At 36.7% G+C, this 19526-nt stretch overlaps 1 protein-coding gene across 1 annotated transcript; it reads left to right on the top strand.

Moving 5' to 3' along the window:
* The first annotated feature begins 3743 nt into the window (after positions 1-3743).
* Positions 3744-9809, top strand: LOC122058458 (acetate--CoA ligase CCL3-like). Its single transcript, XM_042621150.1, has 3 exons — positions 3744-4027; positions 7268-7858; positions 8710-9809. The coding sequence occupies exons 1-3, from the start codon at positions 3812-3814 to the stop codon at positions 9604-9606; spliced, it is 1704 nt and encodes a 567-aa protein (XP_042477084.1). The 5' UTR covers positions 3744-3811; the 3' UTR covers positions 9607-9809.
* Positions 9810-19526: the final 9717 nt, after the last annotated feature.

Here is a 19526-nt window from a genome sequence, read left to right as displayed (position 1 = left end):
CTATCAAAGGTGGTGACTCCAACCTTGTTATGTGAAGCTCATAGTTTTGGATTGCCTCTATCCTTCTGAAGCTCTTCTCTATAAAGCATACTTGCAACTTCAACGTCGTGCCTTTACTCGTGAACTTGATACCTGCACATTGTGCCTTCACTCGTGTCATGAACATGATTACACCGTTGAAAACATTTTAAGAAACAGAAAAATCAAACACCTATTTGTAATTACAAAAAATTGTTTCTTTGCACAAAAACGGAAAAAACTTTTTCTGTTGTTTTTGTGTTTAGAAATAATAGAAACAAAATCAAATGGGCCCTAAGCTGTTCTTGCAAGCATTGGAGACATCATTATTTGAGGAGGCTTTGTACGAATCTTGAATATGATGATACCTCCGATTGTACAAACTTACATATTTCTCTCCCTCATTAATAATTGTACTAGTTATTGTCATTTGAATTCCTTGATTTGATTTGTTAAGTGAAAAATGCAAAACGATAGAAAGATCCCCCGGCAATAAGATGGGCGAACAAAACGAGGTTACAAGTTTTTCTCAGTTTATAATATCACTTATCCACGTTGGGTATTGTCATAATACCAATAAATGCCATTTTCTCTCATCCATAATGGTGGGGTGACCCAATCGTTATTTTTTTGCTTAGTAATAGTTGCAATACAATAACAACAACAACAATAAAAAAGCTCTTTCCCAACTAAATGTGGTTGGCAAATTGTATATCTTATAGATAACTATAATAATTTGTTTTATATTTTACGGATAAATGGATACCATATTATACTCTTGGTGTAGCTCCGTTGATCCAAAGGCATTCTATGCTAGCATATGTCTTCAGCTCGAGTCTTCCTATGAACCCTTGGATATTTGAACTAAGTTCGAGGGTTTTTTATTAGCAGAAAAAATAAAAATTGAATTATATATTTTCTATTTTGATAAAAAATTTGCTGCCTGATTGCAAGGGCCAATAAGAATGTGCCATGTGCATCAACATTGATGAAGTTTTTTATTTCATGAGATGCGATGGTAATTTTATGCACTCCTATGTCTAGGTTCAATGTAAGAGCCATGTTTTCCACCCAAAGCCATGCAACCAGGCTGTCCAAGGCAACGTTCTTTTTCCCTTCTACTTCTTTATTTTTTTTGTTTTTTCAGGTAAGTAAGGCTTCCTAAGTTAAATACTATAAACGGTTATTAATTGTATTAATTTATTCAATCAAAAAAATAATTTATAGACATGGAATACTCATTTATTAACGGTTATTATTGTAATAATTTATTAACATGGAGTGTTCATTTATTTACTTTTTTTAATTGTAATAATTTCTTGACAGAGAATATTCATTGCTTTATTTCCTTTTCATATGCATTTACTTTGTTTGAGGTTTCAAATTTTAAAAACTTAACTTCTTACATAAGGGAATTAAAATATTATTTTGATATAATAGTAAATGTCTTACTAAGAGACAGGATAGGTTGTAATTTACCAAAAAAGAAAAAAAAGGATAGGTTGTAATCATTTATTGCTTTATTTCCTTTTCAAATGCATTTACTTTGCTTGAGGTTTGAAATTTCGAAACTTAATCCTAGGGCTCTAATATTTTTTAAAATGATAATAATTGTCTTGATAAAATTAGGGAGGGGTTATATTTAGCCATTGATTTTTGTTTTGGTAACTATTTTAAGAGGCTAGTGGCCTCCTTATATTTGGCATATGTCATAGAATATTCTTAATTTAGTTGGTGGTTCACCTTATATTTTTTACCAAAAAAAAAACCTTGTATTGTATTTGGTAACCTACCTTTCACATTAAGGTTGTATTTGATACATATTTTCATAATAGATTATGAATTTAGAACACATATTAAAATTCATGTTTTCTTTATCTTCTCAATTCGTAATGCGTTCTAGACCTAAAATCTATTCCGAGGATGCATACCAAACATATCTTGTTTTCATTACTTTGTCTCGCAAGAGTGGGGAAAGATTTTTTATTTTTTATTTTATTTTTTTTAAGAGGGAAATCTATGGAATGTATTCTTACTTACAATGTTGTGCAACCTGAAAGGGTTATGTGGTAATCCAATCAGTCAAATTTCAATCACATATCTTTTCATGTTATATGCATTCACCTATTTCAATATTCCATGTTGCCTCTATATACTAAGCTTTTTGGTTTACCACCTCAACGACGGCATTTGATTTAAAACTTGACAAGTGAGTAGCAAAGGTTATGAAATATCGTATCAAATACCATATCAGTAGTTGTCAATACTGATATAAGTGAGGGTGTTTTCAGCAAATCGAGTGTCTGATTCTAGTATTGATAATCCATAGTGCTTCAACTAATGGGACATGAAAAATAAGACCCAAAAAAAAAAAAAAGGGCAGGGGTGGGTTTGAAAATTTTCCTTCATTGAGAAGGAGGCCACTAGTTATGTGACCTTATGATTGGATTTCGACTCTCTTTGGTATTATTTTTACTTTTGCTTTTTGTCTATTTAAAAAAAACCATTTTTGATCAAAACATAAAATTCATTTGGTAAAATTAGATATAATAGAATATGGAATGAGAAATGATTTGGTATGCCTATGTGTAGAATAATATATATATATTTTTTATTTTAAATCACAAGGGCAGAGGAGTCATTTTTCACTAAAGGTTTCTCAAACCCTCGAACACAAATTTTTTTCTTTTTAATTATTGACAATCGGCCTGTCCATTCTTGCCAAGGCCACCAGCAGTTGCATACGGAGCAGGCATCCCAAGGCCACGGGTAGGGGCCAGCTTGCAGGCGCAAGCTACAACCTCCTATTGCGGATTGGTCCCTTCACCAGCAGCCATGGTAGGAGAAGGGAAATAGGGTCATGACCACGAGGGTGAAATAGAATTGTAGGGATAGAGTGGGGTGGTGGGGCGAGCTTGGAGGAGGAAGAAGAAGAATAAGAGGAGGATGAGGAGCAGGTGGAGGCTTGCCTTTCTAATAACAAAGCAATGGCTTTTGTACCCTCATTTTTTGAGACATATAAGCAATTATTCATTAAACATTCAACACAAAAATAATTAAAAATAGTTTTCAATAAAAAATCATAAATAACTTTTAACTTGTTTTTTATTATTATTTTTTAAATAAAAATAAATTCCAAAAATAATATCAAATGCAATTAAAATTAGTTTTATTAGAAAAATAAATAAATGATACCAAAAAACGCCTCATGTTTATCATTAACTCTACCCTCTATTTTATTGTTATTATTATTATTATTATTATTATTATTTTAGATAAAATTAGATAAAACATAAATACTTTTTGGATTCCATAAAAGAATGTAAATGCCTATGATGAAGGAATTTTCTCTCACCATGGGTGAAAATAAACTCATCTTTTGGCCCTATCTATCTATGGATTGGATGGACTTGGTAATAGATAATTAGATAGGATAAAAAATGGGAATACAATTGTGGCAGTGCAGGGATAGTCGCAATGCATTTGTGACACGTGGATTCCCTCTCAGAGAAATTTCCCCGACTTCTGTGCTTGTTTGCGATACACCTTTACTTCGGAGGATTCGGATCCTAATCCCCGGGTGCTGGAGAGGATCCATATCCAAACAAAATAGCCTAGCGTTTGCCAGTGTAGCTTACTTAAAGAATAGCTTTAGCTTTGCCACGTGGAGAGAGACATAGAAAGAAACAGTTCCTATTTAAATAACGGAGCGAGAGCCCGTGAGGAAGGAAGAGACGAGAGAGAGAGAGAGAGAGAGAGAGAGAGAGAGAGAGAGATAGTTTGTAGTTCATCGATGGCGGCAGAAGGAGATATCGACGACCTCCCGAAGAACGCAGCGAACTACACTGCTTTAACTCCACTGGGGTTTCTGGAGAGAGCTGCCTTAGTTCATCCGGAGAGGAGATCTGTCGTTCACGGATCTTCCCAGTACACTTGGTTTCAGACATATCAGCGATGTCGACGTTTAGCTTCTGCCCTATCCAAGAATTCCATCGGTGTCGGAACCACGGTAAACTTCAATCCTACCTTCCTGAGTTTTCAAAATTTCTTCTTTTCTTTTTTTTTCCTTGTGGTGCTCTGCTAGATAAATTTAATGGATTTACTTGACTGAATTTGGCCCGTATTTACTTCTTTATTGCTTCACGGATGCGAGCGTAGTTATCTATTGATCCTTCGATGATTGATTATGAGGTTCAACATGGTTTTAACTTCTAATTTCTTGCAGGTTTTATTGTTTTGGCTGAATCTCTGGTTTTGTTTTTGATCAAGTTAACTTATCGAAGATATGTGGTGTCTTTTCTGTTCATGTCGGGAAATTTGTGGAGCAAAATAAATTAATCATTTGAAAGAGTTTATATGATAATAATCATAATCACAATTTTGAATTGGTGGGAGGCAGAGTCAATTTTTTTTTTTTTTTTTGGAAGACGGAAGGACTCCTTATTTCGGTATGAATTGTTTCCACAAAAGCACTCCTTTCGGTAGTATGTTAGTTTACTCTTCACTTTTCGGAGTCTGGTTATCATATTAGTTCAGAGAGTATTTTATGTTTACTCTCCTTCCGAATGCTATTCCACCTGTTAAGTTTGTCTCGAATTCTTGACCCGTTTTGAAGATTGACCCGATCTGACATATTTTGGTGGCGACCCGAATGAGAAATTTTCTGAGATCTGTGATGGAGGCAGAGGGCTTGGGCCGATACATCACTGATCCGGTATGGTTTGACCGGATCGACCGAGACCCGATGGGTCGACCCACGTTTTTGGAGTATATATAATGTACTGTTGCTTGTTGAGAAAGTCATTGTATTCTAGGGTTTTCACGCAGCTAGGGTTTCAGGGTGAGTTTTTCCTCGCCACTGCTAGGGTGTAAATCTCTCTTCTGCATAGGGAATCATCTTCTTCTTCGCCCGAGGACGTAGCACACCACCCTGGTGTGTGAACCTCGTTAAATCTCTGTGTCGTACGGATCTATTGTCTCTTTATTATTCGTGTTTCTTGGTGTTTGTTCTAACACCACCTCTTTTGTGGGTGGATAAAAAAAGCACTCCTTATTTCGATACCAAAAACAATTCACATGTAAATCACATCTCAGAATGAGATGGAGAAAATGAAACTTTTTTCGTTTTTGGTAACATCGAAAATGAAACTTATAGCTTACTTAAATTAAATATAATTGAAATTTAATGCTGTCTATGAGGAAACTTTTATATTAAATACTTTTGGATAAGCTTGCTTTTGAGAGGATTCTCGGTGCTGCTTTCATGGGGAATCTCCATGCTGCCTCCCCAGTGCTCGGAAAAAAGAGTCTGCTAGGCACTTTGTAAAAATTTACTGTTGAGATAAGTTTCCACGACCATGCCTGGAAGCTCAATGATACGCCTCCTCCCACTCCAACCCCCCCCCCCACCCCGTGGAAAAAAAAAGAAAAAAAGAAAAAGAGAGCATAGTAGAGCATCTTACCATGTAAGGTTGCTCTATTGCATCCTAGTGATCGCGGGTTCAAGTTGGGAAACCACCTCTCCATGAAGCAGGGTAAGGTTACGTATATGATGACCATTTGGGTCCCCAAACTCTGCAGTGACAGAGCCTTGGGGAGGTACTTTTAGAGCATCTTACCATGTTTCTTTGAAGAATTCAAAAGTAGGTTCCTGTCGGGACCTATCTTTCTTGTGACAATATTGTATTGAGGACTTGACCGCATCTGGTAATCTTTCACACCATACTAGGAGATTTCTGGTGAAGCCTAACAGTAGCAGATTGGCTGCTACTACAGGATGACGTCCAGCTTTACTTCAACATAGGTGTTAGCGGCTGCTAACATATTTTTCAAAACGACTTTGACTTCCACTTTTTGTTTTGTCCCACTGACTATAATGGATCTTTCAAGGCTTGGCAAGCTGCCGTTGTAATCATTAGCACTTTTTGTCTTGGATTGGCCGAGTATTCATGCTAAGGACTTTCTTGATCTGGCCTGAAAGAAAAATGTGGGATCATGTTCTTGAGCTTCCCAAAGTCATGTGTTGATTCATCATTCCCATGAATGAGCTCTTTGATCAGTAGACTAATTGGATATACTACAATGTTGATTACCTAAAATGAAGCATGAAACCCTTAGAATTTCCAATTTTCTTTCTCTGATAAGTGCAGAGGGTTTTTCTTAAAAATTTACTTCCATGTTATAGTTTTAAATAGCCACTTCAAACATAATAAACACGAAGACAGGCTGAATGTATGAACTTTGCCATGCTTAGTTATGAAAAATCTGTGCTTGTATATACTTAGTAATTTGTACTGGCTTCCACATACCAATTAACTGATGAAAAACAGAGTGACAATTATTGTTGATGCTCGTTTGTGACTCAGTTAGATCTTAATTTCATCTCCTTTCAGGCATGTGTTTTCATTTGGTCAAACAGTATGATGTGATTGGTTCCTTCTAAATTTAATACAGAAAAGTTAGTCGTACTCTTTGAAGATGTGAAGAATATCTGTTTAGCACAAGCAGTCAAGTAATTGCAGAGCAGTCTGAATAAATTTAGCAACACTTTTCCTATAGGATCTGTGCAGGAAAAGGATAATGTGCAACTTCGACTTGTCAATTATATCCTTTATGGAAATGGCAGACCAATTTGAGGAATAAGTAAGGCATGTGAATAAATTCTTTGTCCGATTGAATAGCAACATTTGGCCACTATGATACTGGAGATCCCAAACATGAAAGGATTCTCGATTTTTCAAATTTTCTTTGATTGCTTCAAAGAAGCCACACTACTTATGTTGGGAGTAGGGACCTCAAGCTTGGATCCTGTGGTACGAATAGGAAAAAGTGATGTTCAAAAAGAGGTTCATAATCAGAAAGATGGGGAACATAAATTCTATCTTTAATAATATCAATCTTTTAATACTTAAGTATAGGATCCCCCAACTGTGCACTTAGGATTGCTCTAATATTGGAACACTAAAGTATCTGTTTCGGAGGGAAAAAAATAAAATAAAATGGAAACTGTAGAATGTGTAAATTATATTGCCTACCATCTTTTATTGCCTGTGGTCACCTTTGACTCCTTACTGCACACTTCTTTAGTGAATAAAAAGAATTTTCCTCTTCTTTATACTTGTTTTTTCTCTTCCTCTTTTTAATGTGTCGAGTCTATTCTGTCTTTACGTCAAGCTTTGCTATATTGTTTCAGAGCTCATCAGGTTTTTCGGTTATGGAATGTTATTTTTTTTCTATTATATTCTGGCAGGTATCTGTAATTGCGCCAAATGTCCCAGCCATCTATGAAGCTCACTTTGGAGTTCCAATGTCTGGAGCTGTGCTCAACACTATCAACATTCGACTTAATGCACAGCAAATTGCTTTCCTTCTGGGGCATTCATCATCTGCAGTTGTAATGGTTGACCAGGAATTCTTTCCCTTGGCAGAGGAAGCCTTAAAAATTGTAGCAGACAAAAGCAAAAAGAATTTTAAGTTTCCACTCATGATTGTCATAGGTGACAAAAGCTGTAATCCAGCAGAACTCAAACATGCTTTAGATAAGGGAGCCATTGAATACGAAAAGTTTTTGGAAACTGGTGACCCTGACTTTGCCTGGAAACCACCGAAAGATGAGTGGCAGAGCATTGCTTTGGGTTATACTTCTGGGACGACATCCAGTCCAAAAGGGGTGGTATTGAGTCACCGAGGGGCATATTTGATTGCTCTAAGTGATGCTCTTATATGGGGAATGAATGAAGGAGCTGTGTACCTCTGGACTCTTCCGATGTTCCACTGCAATGGTTGGGGTTACCCTTGGACACTTGCAGCTCTCTGTGGGACAAACATTTGCCTTCGCCAGGTATGTCTCAATTCCAGTGACAACACTTTTCCTCCATGGTTGATATACAGAAGCATCATGGTTACCTTGATAATTCTACTTTTGTTCATGGTTTCTTATTGAACTTGATTTTAATTTTAAGCAGTAAACTTGATTTTGTTGTGGGACTAGACTGGATGCTATGCTGACCTTAAAAACAGGTTTCCTGTTTCATTTACATTTTTTGTTGCTGTGGGAGTGGGGGGAGTTCTTGATCTTCTACATGTAACACTGTATATAATTCTTGACAAATGCTGCCTAGATGACTTGGACACCATCCACTTGTAGAACCATGGATTAGACCCACATCTCCTATGCATGAGCCACGGAATGCGCGTATAAGTGGCGGTTGCTTTAATACTTTAAGACGTGTTTTAAAGCCATGCGATGGCCTACCTGCTTACCAAAGTGGACAATATCTTGGCATGTCTGTCCACTGTGCTTATGTAGCACTTTACCACTCCCCCCCTGGATTAACACAAAAATGCCTGTCTCGACACATTTTTTCTTCACAGCACACATGGAGAGAATTTACTCCCAAGATTTGTATAGATCTGTACCAGATAGCTTTAGCCATTTAAGGAACACATGTGCCTCAAGTTGGCATGGCAATTCATATCAAATTACTTCTGAAGTGTTTAAAAAAATTTTAGTTTTACTTGCATAGTTGATTTACTTTGTTCACATATATATATATATATATATATAGGAGGTTATTGTTATTGTCGTTATGGTCACTTACAGGATGGACTTCCTAGATTGATTAAATCAATATAGGCTAAATGAAGTGACTGTCCTTCGTGCTCTTGCTTTAATTTTCCGAATCCTTGCAGGTAACAGCCAAGGGTATCTACTCAGCAATAGCTGAGCAAGGTGTGACCCATTTCTGTGCTGCTCCTGTGGTTCTCAACACCATAGTCAATGCTCCTAAAGATCAGTCTATCCTTCCCCTCCCCCGTGTCGTCAATGTAAACACGGCTGGTGCAGCACCACCCCCATCTGTTCTGTTTGAGATGTCCAAGCTTGGGTTCCGTGTCACACACACCTATGGCCTGTCGGAGACCTATGGTCCTTCCACCGTATGTGCATGGAAGCCTGAGTGGGCTTCGCTACCCCTTGACAAGCAAGCCAAGCTTAATTCTCGCCAAGGTGTCCGTTACACGGGTTTGGAAGGCCTTGATGTTGTTAACCAAAAAACAATGCAACCTGTCCCAGCTGATGGTACTACTATTGGAGAGGTGGTGATGCGTGGTAATTTGGTGATGAAGGGCTATTTAAAGAACCCAAAAGCCAACCAAGAGGCATTTGAGAATGGTTGGTTCCATAGTGGCGACCTGGCTGTGAAACACCCTGATGGGTACATAGAGGTCAAGGACCGGTCGAAGGATATCATCATATCAGGGGGAGAGAATATTAGCAGCTTGGAGGTAGAGAGTATTTTATATCATCACCCTGCTATCTTAGAGACATCAGTAGTTGCTAGGCCGGATGAGCAGTGGGGAGAGTCCCCTTGTGCTTTTGTGACATTGAAGGAAGGAGTGGATGGATCAAATGAACAAAGATTGGCTGAGGATATAATTAAGTTTTGCAAGTCGAAGATGCCGGCGTATTGGGTTCCCAAGTCCCTGGTTTTTGGTCCTTTACCGAAGACAGCCACAGGTAAAGTACAGAAGAATTTGCTGAGGGCCAAGGCTAAGGAAATGGGGCCTGTCAAGAAGAGTAGACTCTAAAACACTGAAACTATATGCAAGAGGGTTGTATATTGTAGTAATTGCAGCCTTAGTAGTATCCAAAAGGCTCGCTTGCGCCTGATGTAATAATGAGTTTTTAGTCATCCTTAGCTGAAAATCAATGAAACTTATCTTTTGTAGGTAGATTTATAAGTTGTTTTCTTAAAATAAAAACTTAATAAAAATCAAAGATATGTGATAAACTTGTTTCTTACTGATTCTATTTTCTAGGTTTCCGGTTGATTTCGATGATCTGATTTGAATTGGAATCGGTGGCCTGTATGGTTCCAGGTTTTATATTGAAGTAACCTTTTTTTTACCCTGGCTCTGGGAAGCGAAAGAGTTGCTTAAAAAAAAAAAAAACAAAACAAAAACAGAAAAAACATTCCTTATTCAGTTCTTTATGCAGAATTTTATTAGTAACAGTTTGTGCTTGTTTTTTTCATTCTCGTAGTAAGTGTTCATTTTTGTTAGGAGTAGGATGTCATGTATTTTGTTGTTTGGGTTTTTTTGGTATTTTGATGATTTTTAAAGGGAGTAGATATGAGAAGTGAGGACGAAAAATTGTAATCCTATTCTCTATTATTACTAAATAAATTCTCATTTCACTGGGGATTTAAACAAACTTATGGAATCATGTAAATCTTTATGTTGCTATTGTGTAATTATTTTTTCCTGTGTGTTTGCCTTCTTCGGGCGTGATTAGATTTTTTGTTGGCTTTCTCATGGATTCAATATTTTTCTTAAGTATATCTCGCCTCATGGAATGTTGGGGAAAAGGAAAAATTTGTGAACGCAGGTGGGATCTAACTGAAGGTTTTAACATTCAGGATTGGGTTGGATTGGTCGATTTGGATCTGAATTGACTGAAATTGATTTCAATACTAACTGATTGGAAGCGTATTTTAGGATTAGGGTAGAATCGGATATAGGAATCGGATCAAATTTGACCTGGACCGATCCAGATCTTGATTCTGTTCTTTTAAAACCCTGCCTAGCTTATCAGCTCACCTTTTCGACCTAGAAATCTAGAATAATGTCCACCCTTCCCGTATGCTATGAACTTATAAATGCATGTGAATACCTTTTTTCCTTCATGTGATGTGGTCGGGTACTCGGGTTATCTAATATAAGGTCGGTGACCCAACCACTACTTACAGAGTATGGTTTGACATTTTTCTCTTCTTTCTTTTGAAAAGAATCATGTACTCAATATCCATGTGAAATACCCGAATTGAAGAACTGTAGAATTTGGAACAAATGAGGAATAAGAAGCCATGAGTGAGACATACCCAAAGTGGAAGGTAGAAGGTGGAAGCTGATTAGGACTTACCTACCAAACCCACGTTATTGCCAAATGTAACCCTTTAGGTCAGGAACATAAACATGGTTTTTATGTGTCCTTCGTTCATTCTTCTTTTCATAAATGTAAATATAGTTGGGTGATGGATGTAATATATGTAGGATATTTTGACTTGATTGATCTCTATTGATGCATTATATAGATAGTCGATACTTTATTATAGTCATGTGGTTGATCTAAGATGATGCGTCAAGTAAACAATTGACATCTTATTATAATCTGTCATAATTCGTCAATCTTTTTGCATAGATTCTTGCATTTGTTTTTGTTTGAAACCTTTATGTAATTGACCCCATTAAATTAAGATAAGACTTTGGTTATTATTGTATTGGTTTTGATCAATGCCAATACAGATCTATCTAGAACCAAGAATATGAGTTTTAAAGTAGAACAGCAACAAGTTGCGAAAAGTTGCCTTGCCCCTCCCGATGAAGGAAGGGGTTCATTGGTCAGCGGATCGTTGACATTTAGGAGCAAGACAGAAAGACGGACCCAAAAAAAAAAAAGAGAGAGGGTATTATCGACCTTTTGCGAGGGAGAAATATTCCAATTCCATGGTCTGAACACTGAAGCATCAGACCACAAGGGAGGTGAATCTGCACGTACGTGAAGGGCATTTATACTTCACTTAGGCTGTTTACCCAACACAGAAGCATGAATAAAAAATTAATCAATTAATAGTGGGACCCACATCAAGGCAAACGGAGCCTAGAAGAAAACGGAAAACAGAAGTGAAAAGCATCCAAGGCGATCCGAATCAGGATTGATGGATTCGCCTGGATCAATTTGGTATTGGCCCAGGCCGATCCCAAGTCTTACTGATCTGATGCAATTCATTGGTGATTTAAAAAAAATAGATTAAATCTGTTCGAATCAATCCAATTCAAGGTGATCTAGATGTAGAAACGCAACTCTAAAAATAATGCAGAAAATAATGAAAAAATAAAAACAAACAATGCACACAAGTTTAGGAGGTTCGGCAAGATTACCTACGTCCTTGGTGAGATAAGATTCTACTTCATTATCAATGGAGAATAAAGTTACAACACTCGTCCTCATACCTCTATCAAATTGCTTGCATTACAGAGAAAGAAACTCTCGCTATAAAAATATAGCTCAAAATCCTAATTCGAAAAGTACAAAACTGCCCTCAAATAAAAAATTCGAGCAAGGCCCCCGACACCCTTGCTATGCTAGAGGCCTCCTACCCCCTTGCAACCACCATGGCCCGCCTGCTGCTTACTAACAAGCGGGACTGATGTTCTGTTCTATCGAGGCCCGTATACCAGTGCTCCCTGGATTAAACTGTGACAAAATACAATACATCATATACCAACATTAGATCAATATCAGTCTTGTGTTAGCTCTTGCTTACAACAAGGTTTGGTCAACACTTTCAAGATTCAATAAACAACCCAACCAGAATGGTTAACTCTTGGCCTCACTACTCAACCGGTTCCAATCGATGCCCAGCTGCCCGCCTAATTGAACCGGCTATTTAAACCCCGGTTGGAGTTTGGTTTTTCACTTGGATTGTTTGTGGGGCTAGTGGGACCTCTGTTAGTTAAAACGGGAATGGCAAAAAAACATTGTTCGGTACGGGTATGTTTTAAACGGATCAAAACGTGAACGGGACGGTCAAAAATACGGTCAATACGGTAAAAACTGAAAAATAAAAAATAAAAACGGACAATACGTGTTTTCAACGTTTATATTTAAATAATACAGTGTAAAAAAAAAGGCAATATATAGACATATATTGGCATAATAATTCTCTAAATACCTAGATAACAATCAAAACAAATATAGATAATATTCATTTGAAGTTTTAAACGTGTATCCATTTTTGATATCCATTTTTTTACTATCAAAAAAACGGATACTCGTTTAAAACTTCAAATAGCCCCGTTCCCGTTTTTTACTAACTTTCTGTGAAAAATTCGACAAACGACATTTAAAACGGCAAAAAAATGGTTCGGCGTTTTAAACGTGTTTTAAACGCGAATAAACTAACAAAGAGTGGGACTACGCGTATTTATGGTTTAATTAACAAACGGTACAGCCAGGCCCGGTCCATTTGCGTGAGTTGCATCCAATTTTGTGGCCCATGAATAGATATGGTTTGGGCTAAGGTTGAATGCTCAACTGTACGACATGTGATTAGCACATTTCTAATCCTTCAAAAGGGCGTCAATTAAGGATAAAAAATGTGAATCGGACCATAACGGACCCATTATGAACCAACACCAATTCATCTATTAAGTTATTGATCCGGTTCTGAATATGAATTTTGGAATTCATTAATAAACGAGACAGGTCGGTTTTAGGATGGATCTCCCAACGGTTCTAGAAGACCAGTTGTGAACGGGTTGGAACTGGAACATATTTATAGCTAACATACAATTGTATATTAGGTGTTGCCAACAACGGTGTTAATTGGTTCGGTTTCAGTGTATACAATGCAGTTCGATTTGGTTCATATTTATTTGGCTGAAATCAAAACTGAACCATTTACGAAACGGTTGCACTTTCTAAAACTGCAATCTTTTAACAAACGATTTTGGTTCCACGATTTTTAAACGGCGTTGGTTTTATGGTTTTAAACGGTTTTGATCACAGTTTATTCTATATGGTTTCTAAACGGTTAGCAATCGGTTTGATAGTTTATTCACATACTTACTAATACTTGCTTTTTTTAATAAACGCTTCAATCTTGTATCAAATAAAATGAGACATTGAACAAGCAAGGATTTAACTACATAACTACATAATATGAGTAAATTATTGAATAGACTGTTGGACAGCCTCTATAGTCCTTAATTATTCCATAAATTAAACCATTATGTTTTGTTAAAACAACCAAATATTTAATCGTTATATGGATTAATTGAATCGGTTTTGAAGGTTTAAACGGTTCGATTTTCACGATGTCAATTCGATTTGAAACCTACGGGTTGAACTATTAAAACCAACCCAACCCATTTAACTATGGTCTTAAACTTGAAACTAGAACCGAACCAGTTACTAAACAATCTTACAATTTCGCTGTAAATGGCTCAGTTCGGTTTCGATTACAAATTCACATCCTTAGGTGTTGGTGATTTCGATTTTAGAATATTTAGATTTATTGGTATGCTTAGATTTCGATTTTAGAATATTTAGATTTATTGGTATGCTTACTCCTTAGTCCTTACTAATGAAGATTTCCTTTTAAGTATTTTGGTTCATATTTTTATTTGTTTCTTTATGAATGGGTATTTAATTAATTATTTGTATGCTTAAAAAAATAATTATTTAATTTAAAAAAAAAAAAAAAAAAAAGGAAAAGATCAATGCTTAGAAATGGTTTTGTTATTTGTATGCCAATATTATAATATTAGTGTCTGAAACATATTAGAAACTGGAATCGTCCCGCCCATTAATAAATGTAGACGATTCTAAATGTCAAGACAGAAATCAATTAGCTACAAGGATCAGTTCTAGTCCACATCCCATACAAACAAAACTAGGGGTGTAAGTTTGGCCTGAAGGCCCCAATTCGCCCTGGCCTGCCCTTAATTGGAACAAAGATTGGGTTAAGATTCCTAACCCTAACAATGGGTAAAGGTTGGATTTCACTTACCCCGACTTAGGATTGGGCAGACCTTGGTTGAGGCCTAGGCCCAACCCAACCAAGCCCAGCCCTGAGTTTAAAACCTGATTTATATAATATAATTTAGGGTTGTCATCCTACACTTTTATTTAGAATAATGAAATATGGTTTTTGATTCTTATACCCAATTTATACAGAACTTTCTAATTTCATCAATACAAAATTTCTTAATTGCTTTCGATATTTGATATACTTTTTCAATGCAACTCCAACCCTAACTGCAAAAATAGAGTCAATCAGGATTAGCCTAACCCTAACAAAAATTATGGCCAGCTCAGTCCAATCAGGGTCAATCAAGGTTGAGTTGGGTTGGCATGAGTCCAATAGGATTGGGTTCGGCCTGGATTGAGTCTTGGGGACTTAGAATTGGGGGTTTTAAGAAATCCAACCCAACTTGATCCTATTTCACCCCTAATCGAAACCGACTAAGAGCCGAACCAACCTACAGGCATAGTCAGCCATGCATGTAGCACGTAGATGGTAGTGTGGTCTGCAAGTAACATCAATTCTATTTTGCCTTTAATTTCTCCATGGAAAAAGAGAAAGGTGGGGAGGTTAGGGAAAGAGTAAAGACTGCAACTAATCTTGTCTTAGCCGTTATTTTGTCGAAAGCAACGTACCCTTCATGAGAACCATATTCCTTCATTTCATCAGATTCTTCCCTGATTAAGATCTTTCCTTGTTGCTTGCTTGCTTGCTTGCTTTAGTTTTTCCATTAATTAGCTCATCTGAAATAGACACCAAATGGGGTTAGTTAGTTGTTTGTACGGATTCAGTGATACCTTCAATTGGGTGACATATCAATTCAATCACCATTGTGCTTAAACATAATTATCATGTTTTGAGAAAAGGCTGGTCCCTCATCTTTTTTGAGGAATTTTCTTGGCCAAGATTTCTTAAGGTATACTCAATTACCTTTCTATAACCTCCTTTCGGTTCAATTAATAAGTTGCTTCCATCATAGGTCTCTCTCCCTCTCTCTCTCTCTCTAGGTCTACTCAATTACCCTTGTACAAGTTCCTATTGGTTCAATCAACAAGTTGTTTTCACCATAGAACTCTTCTAAGTTCTATTCATTCAAGGTACCTCTGTCTCTCTCTCATGTAGAAACACAACCATAAAACAATGTAGAAAAATATAAAAAAATAAAAAAAAACAATATATATAGATTTACGAGGTTCAGTAAGATTGTCTATGCCCTCGGTGAGATGAGATTCATGCTTTACTATCGATGGAGAATAGAGTTACACTGCTCATTCTCACACCTCTCAGATTACTTACAGAGAAAAAGAACCTTATTACAAGTACATAGTGAAAAAAAAAAATCCTAGTACTAGAAAGTATAAAAAATATTCCTCCGTAAACAAGTCCCAAATAAAAAATTCAACTGGGGCTACACCACCTCTATACAAGGGTGCCCATTTGCAGCCCCCACGGTCCGTCGTAGGACCACGGTTCTTTGAGGGCCTGCATCAGTACTTCCTGAATTAAAACGCGATGGAATATAAGACATTATGCCTCAACACCACACAAACACACCTACACTCTCTTGTATAAGCTCCTTTTGATTTAACTAATTAGTTGCTTTCACCCGTAACTCTTCGAAGTTCTATCCATTCAATCTCTCTCTTTCTCTCATATCAATTCATAGTATTGTCCGCAAAAGGATAAACAAACACAAAGAAGGTACGGGAGATCTTAAGGTTCCAACAATCCCTTTAACAATAAGCTTATGGGTGTGCATGTAAATTAACCAACAAAAAAAAACCCCAAAATAGGTGATGATATTATTTAAATATGATTGGGTGGTGAAGATAGAAAGAAAATTTTATTGAGTTCACATCAATCAATATCGAGAAATAATTGATCATAATCTCATATGGTATCCAACAATACCCGTAATGAAAAGAAAAGAACAGGTGATAGAGAATTGATAAAGAGGGAATATAGGGGTTGGAACCACCCGAATAATTGTAAATAATCATAATTTTGAACTTGTCTTAGAACTCTACAACTTGGATATATATGAAGCTTATAGTTTCAAAAGTTCAATCTCATGGGGTGCTTTGTCTATAGCTCCCATGGCTTATGCCGATGTTTCCTACCAAGTTTACATTTCTTTTTGGGTAGTGAAAATAAATGTTTTGGTGATTTGGTCCCTTGGTCTCTTATACCCAACATTTAAATATGTAAACCTCTCCCCAATCTCAATAATGCAAACAAAAAGCAGGGAAAAAGAAATTGGATTAACATCAAAGGAAGAGTTAATTTTAACTCTACAAAAATAAACTTAAATCTCTCTCTCTCTCTCTCTCTCTCATTGATCCCATCCATTGGGTTGTTCCACTAAATTTAGGCACCTTATATACCATAATGAAAATGGCTAAACTACAACTGTGCTACTGTTGAACTTTTACCATCCAAATGGACCTTAATTAACACAGATGACCTTTTATATGCAAACCCACAAAAAAATGTGCATCTTAAACTTGGAATAGAGTAGGGTTGTTGGTTGAACCCCCCCCCCCCCTTTTTTTGTATTTGATTCTTTTTGGTAATGTTTTGTATTTGATTCTGATTCTAGGGGAGCATACGAATTTGATTTTATTTAAAACCAGTTAGCAGGTATCATGCATGTGCTCAGTAAATAATTGGGCAGATTCAGATCTAGCTATATATGTCTGTTCTGGTTAGGATACATTTTTTATTTTCATGAAAATAAATATTTAAGCAGAGGTTAGTGAACCATATTTGCATAATTAAGGACCCCCTTTTCATATAATACTTGCCTAAGATTCCCTCTTATTGCATGAATATATTTTTAAATGGATTAAGTCTTCCTTCCACCCATAGAGTATGGAGAAATCTCTCTTCTATCACCCCTATTGTATAGGGTCGAAAATGATTAGTAATTGTGTAGAACCCATCCTCCAAAAGCTAGCCGTTAAAAAGAAGGCACCCAAGTACCTATAAATCTCCACATAGGTTATTCACTTCCGATGTGAAACTACTACTTTCACCATCCATATAGGACCCCCAAAAATGTCCTTCTTATAATAATCCAAAGGGTCATATGCCTCTAGATTAAGAAGGGATTCCCTCTTCATCGAAACTCAGTCTTTTGCCATTAGTATTGATGTGAAAGTAGAATTTAGTAGCTCTTCTACCTATAAATCTTGACATAGGTTGTCCACTTTTGATGTGAAACTACTACTTTTACCATCCGTATAGAACCTTAAAAAATATCCTTCCCATAATAATCCAATGGGTCATATGCCTTTAGATTATGAAGAGATTCCCTCTTCACCGAAACTCAGTCCTTTTGCAATAGTAATGATATGAAAGTAAAATTTAGTAGCCCTTCTTCGTTTAGGAGTTGGCCTGTCCCTACTTGAATAAAATTTCCAAAATGGTAGGATGGAATTAATTAAGGGATTAAATTAATTAAACGAATGTGTGAACATGGGTTAGCTGGCTGAGGCTATTGCTACTGATTTCAGTATCATCACAGGATATCATGGAGGATAGATGAGCTTTGTCTCGTTCTTTGTAATTTATTGTGGTTGGCCATAGCTAGCGAAATATATCATCATATGGGTGATGCAATAGGTCTATCCGTTCATGATACACATCTACCATATATTCTGTTCTCATCCGAGGTTGGATCATCCACGTTTCTGCCAACCTCATCCAGATATATATTGTCTCAACTCTCTAGCTAATTGTAGGCTTTGGTGGGTCCACTTCTCATGATCATCCAACTAAGACTTTGGTGGGTCCCCTATCTCATGATCATCCAACAAAGCTTGTCCTTGGCCACTCTTTCTTGATCCACCAGCTAAGGTCGTTCATGGTTATCATCTCTAGCTCTCTCACACACAATATCTGACGGCATTCTTTTCTCTCTCTCTCAAAAGTCAAGTAGCTAAGGACGTTCATGGCTTTTTCTTTCTCTCCACACATTCAGTAGCCAAGGGCGTCCATGGGTCTCATTCAACACTTCAAGTAGCCAAGGGCGTTCTTGATTGGGTATCTCTCTCTCTCTCAAAAATTATAGATGCGTGTTATATTATACTTACGTTGCGGTTATCCCTTGAGAACAAAGACTGGACCATGCCTGTCCAGTGATGTGGCCCACCTATATCATTTGAATCAGTGGGACCACCCGTTTGGTTTTATCCAATGAGGGTAAAGGCGTATAGGATTGGATAATCTCCAAAACTCACTACATCTATATATCTTAAGCAATATAGAGCTCTCGATTGACATTGTTCATGGGTGGCCTGGTATAACCATGACACAACACTTCGAAATAGAAAAATCCTCTTTCATCTATAACTATAAGTTGGCTAGAAACTGCATGTGGTTGTCATGATATTGTAAAGCTATTAACCACCAAACTTATAAACTCCTTTATGTCTTGAGAGCTACATATATTATGTCTATACATGACCCATAATCCGCATGACTTGCTTTCTCAAGTGAGGATAGGCCAACGCCTAAACGGTTTAGATCTAGGTTAGGTCTACATTGAAATGAAAACCTAAAATGAAGCAGAAAATGAATAAAACAACACAATGACTTATGTAGCTTAGCAAGATTTCTCATATTTATTGTGAGATGGAATTTTTTTTTCCACTATTAATGGAGAATAGGAATTTTACGGCTGCTCATACTCATGCCTCTCTCAGATTCATAGAATACATCGTTACAATTCATAGCAAACATATTTAGGTATTGTTTTACCAAAAATACCCATATAATCCCCCAAAAAATATTTAATGACCCTTAGAAATCAGCCCACAAATCCGTGCCATGGAATATTAGGCATTTATCCCCAACCGGTCGTTGGATCAGGTTGAAAATCCTCCAAGCAATTGCTGCTAAGCCTAATACTAAATATAT

This window comes from Macadamia integrifolia, chromosome 12, assembly GCF_013358625.1.
Source record: "Macadamia integrifolia cultivar HAES 741 chromosome 12, SCU_Mint_v3, whole genome shotgun sequence".
Taxonomy (NCBI): domain Eukaryota; kingdom Viridiplantae; phylum Streptophyta; class Magnoliopsida; order Proteales; family Proteaceae; genus Macadamia; species Macadamia integrifolia.
Note: the sequence above shows the minus strand (reverse complement) of the source record. Positions and strands in the feature narration are given on the sequence as shown.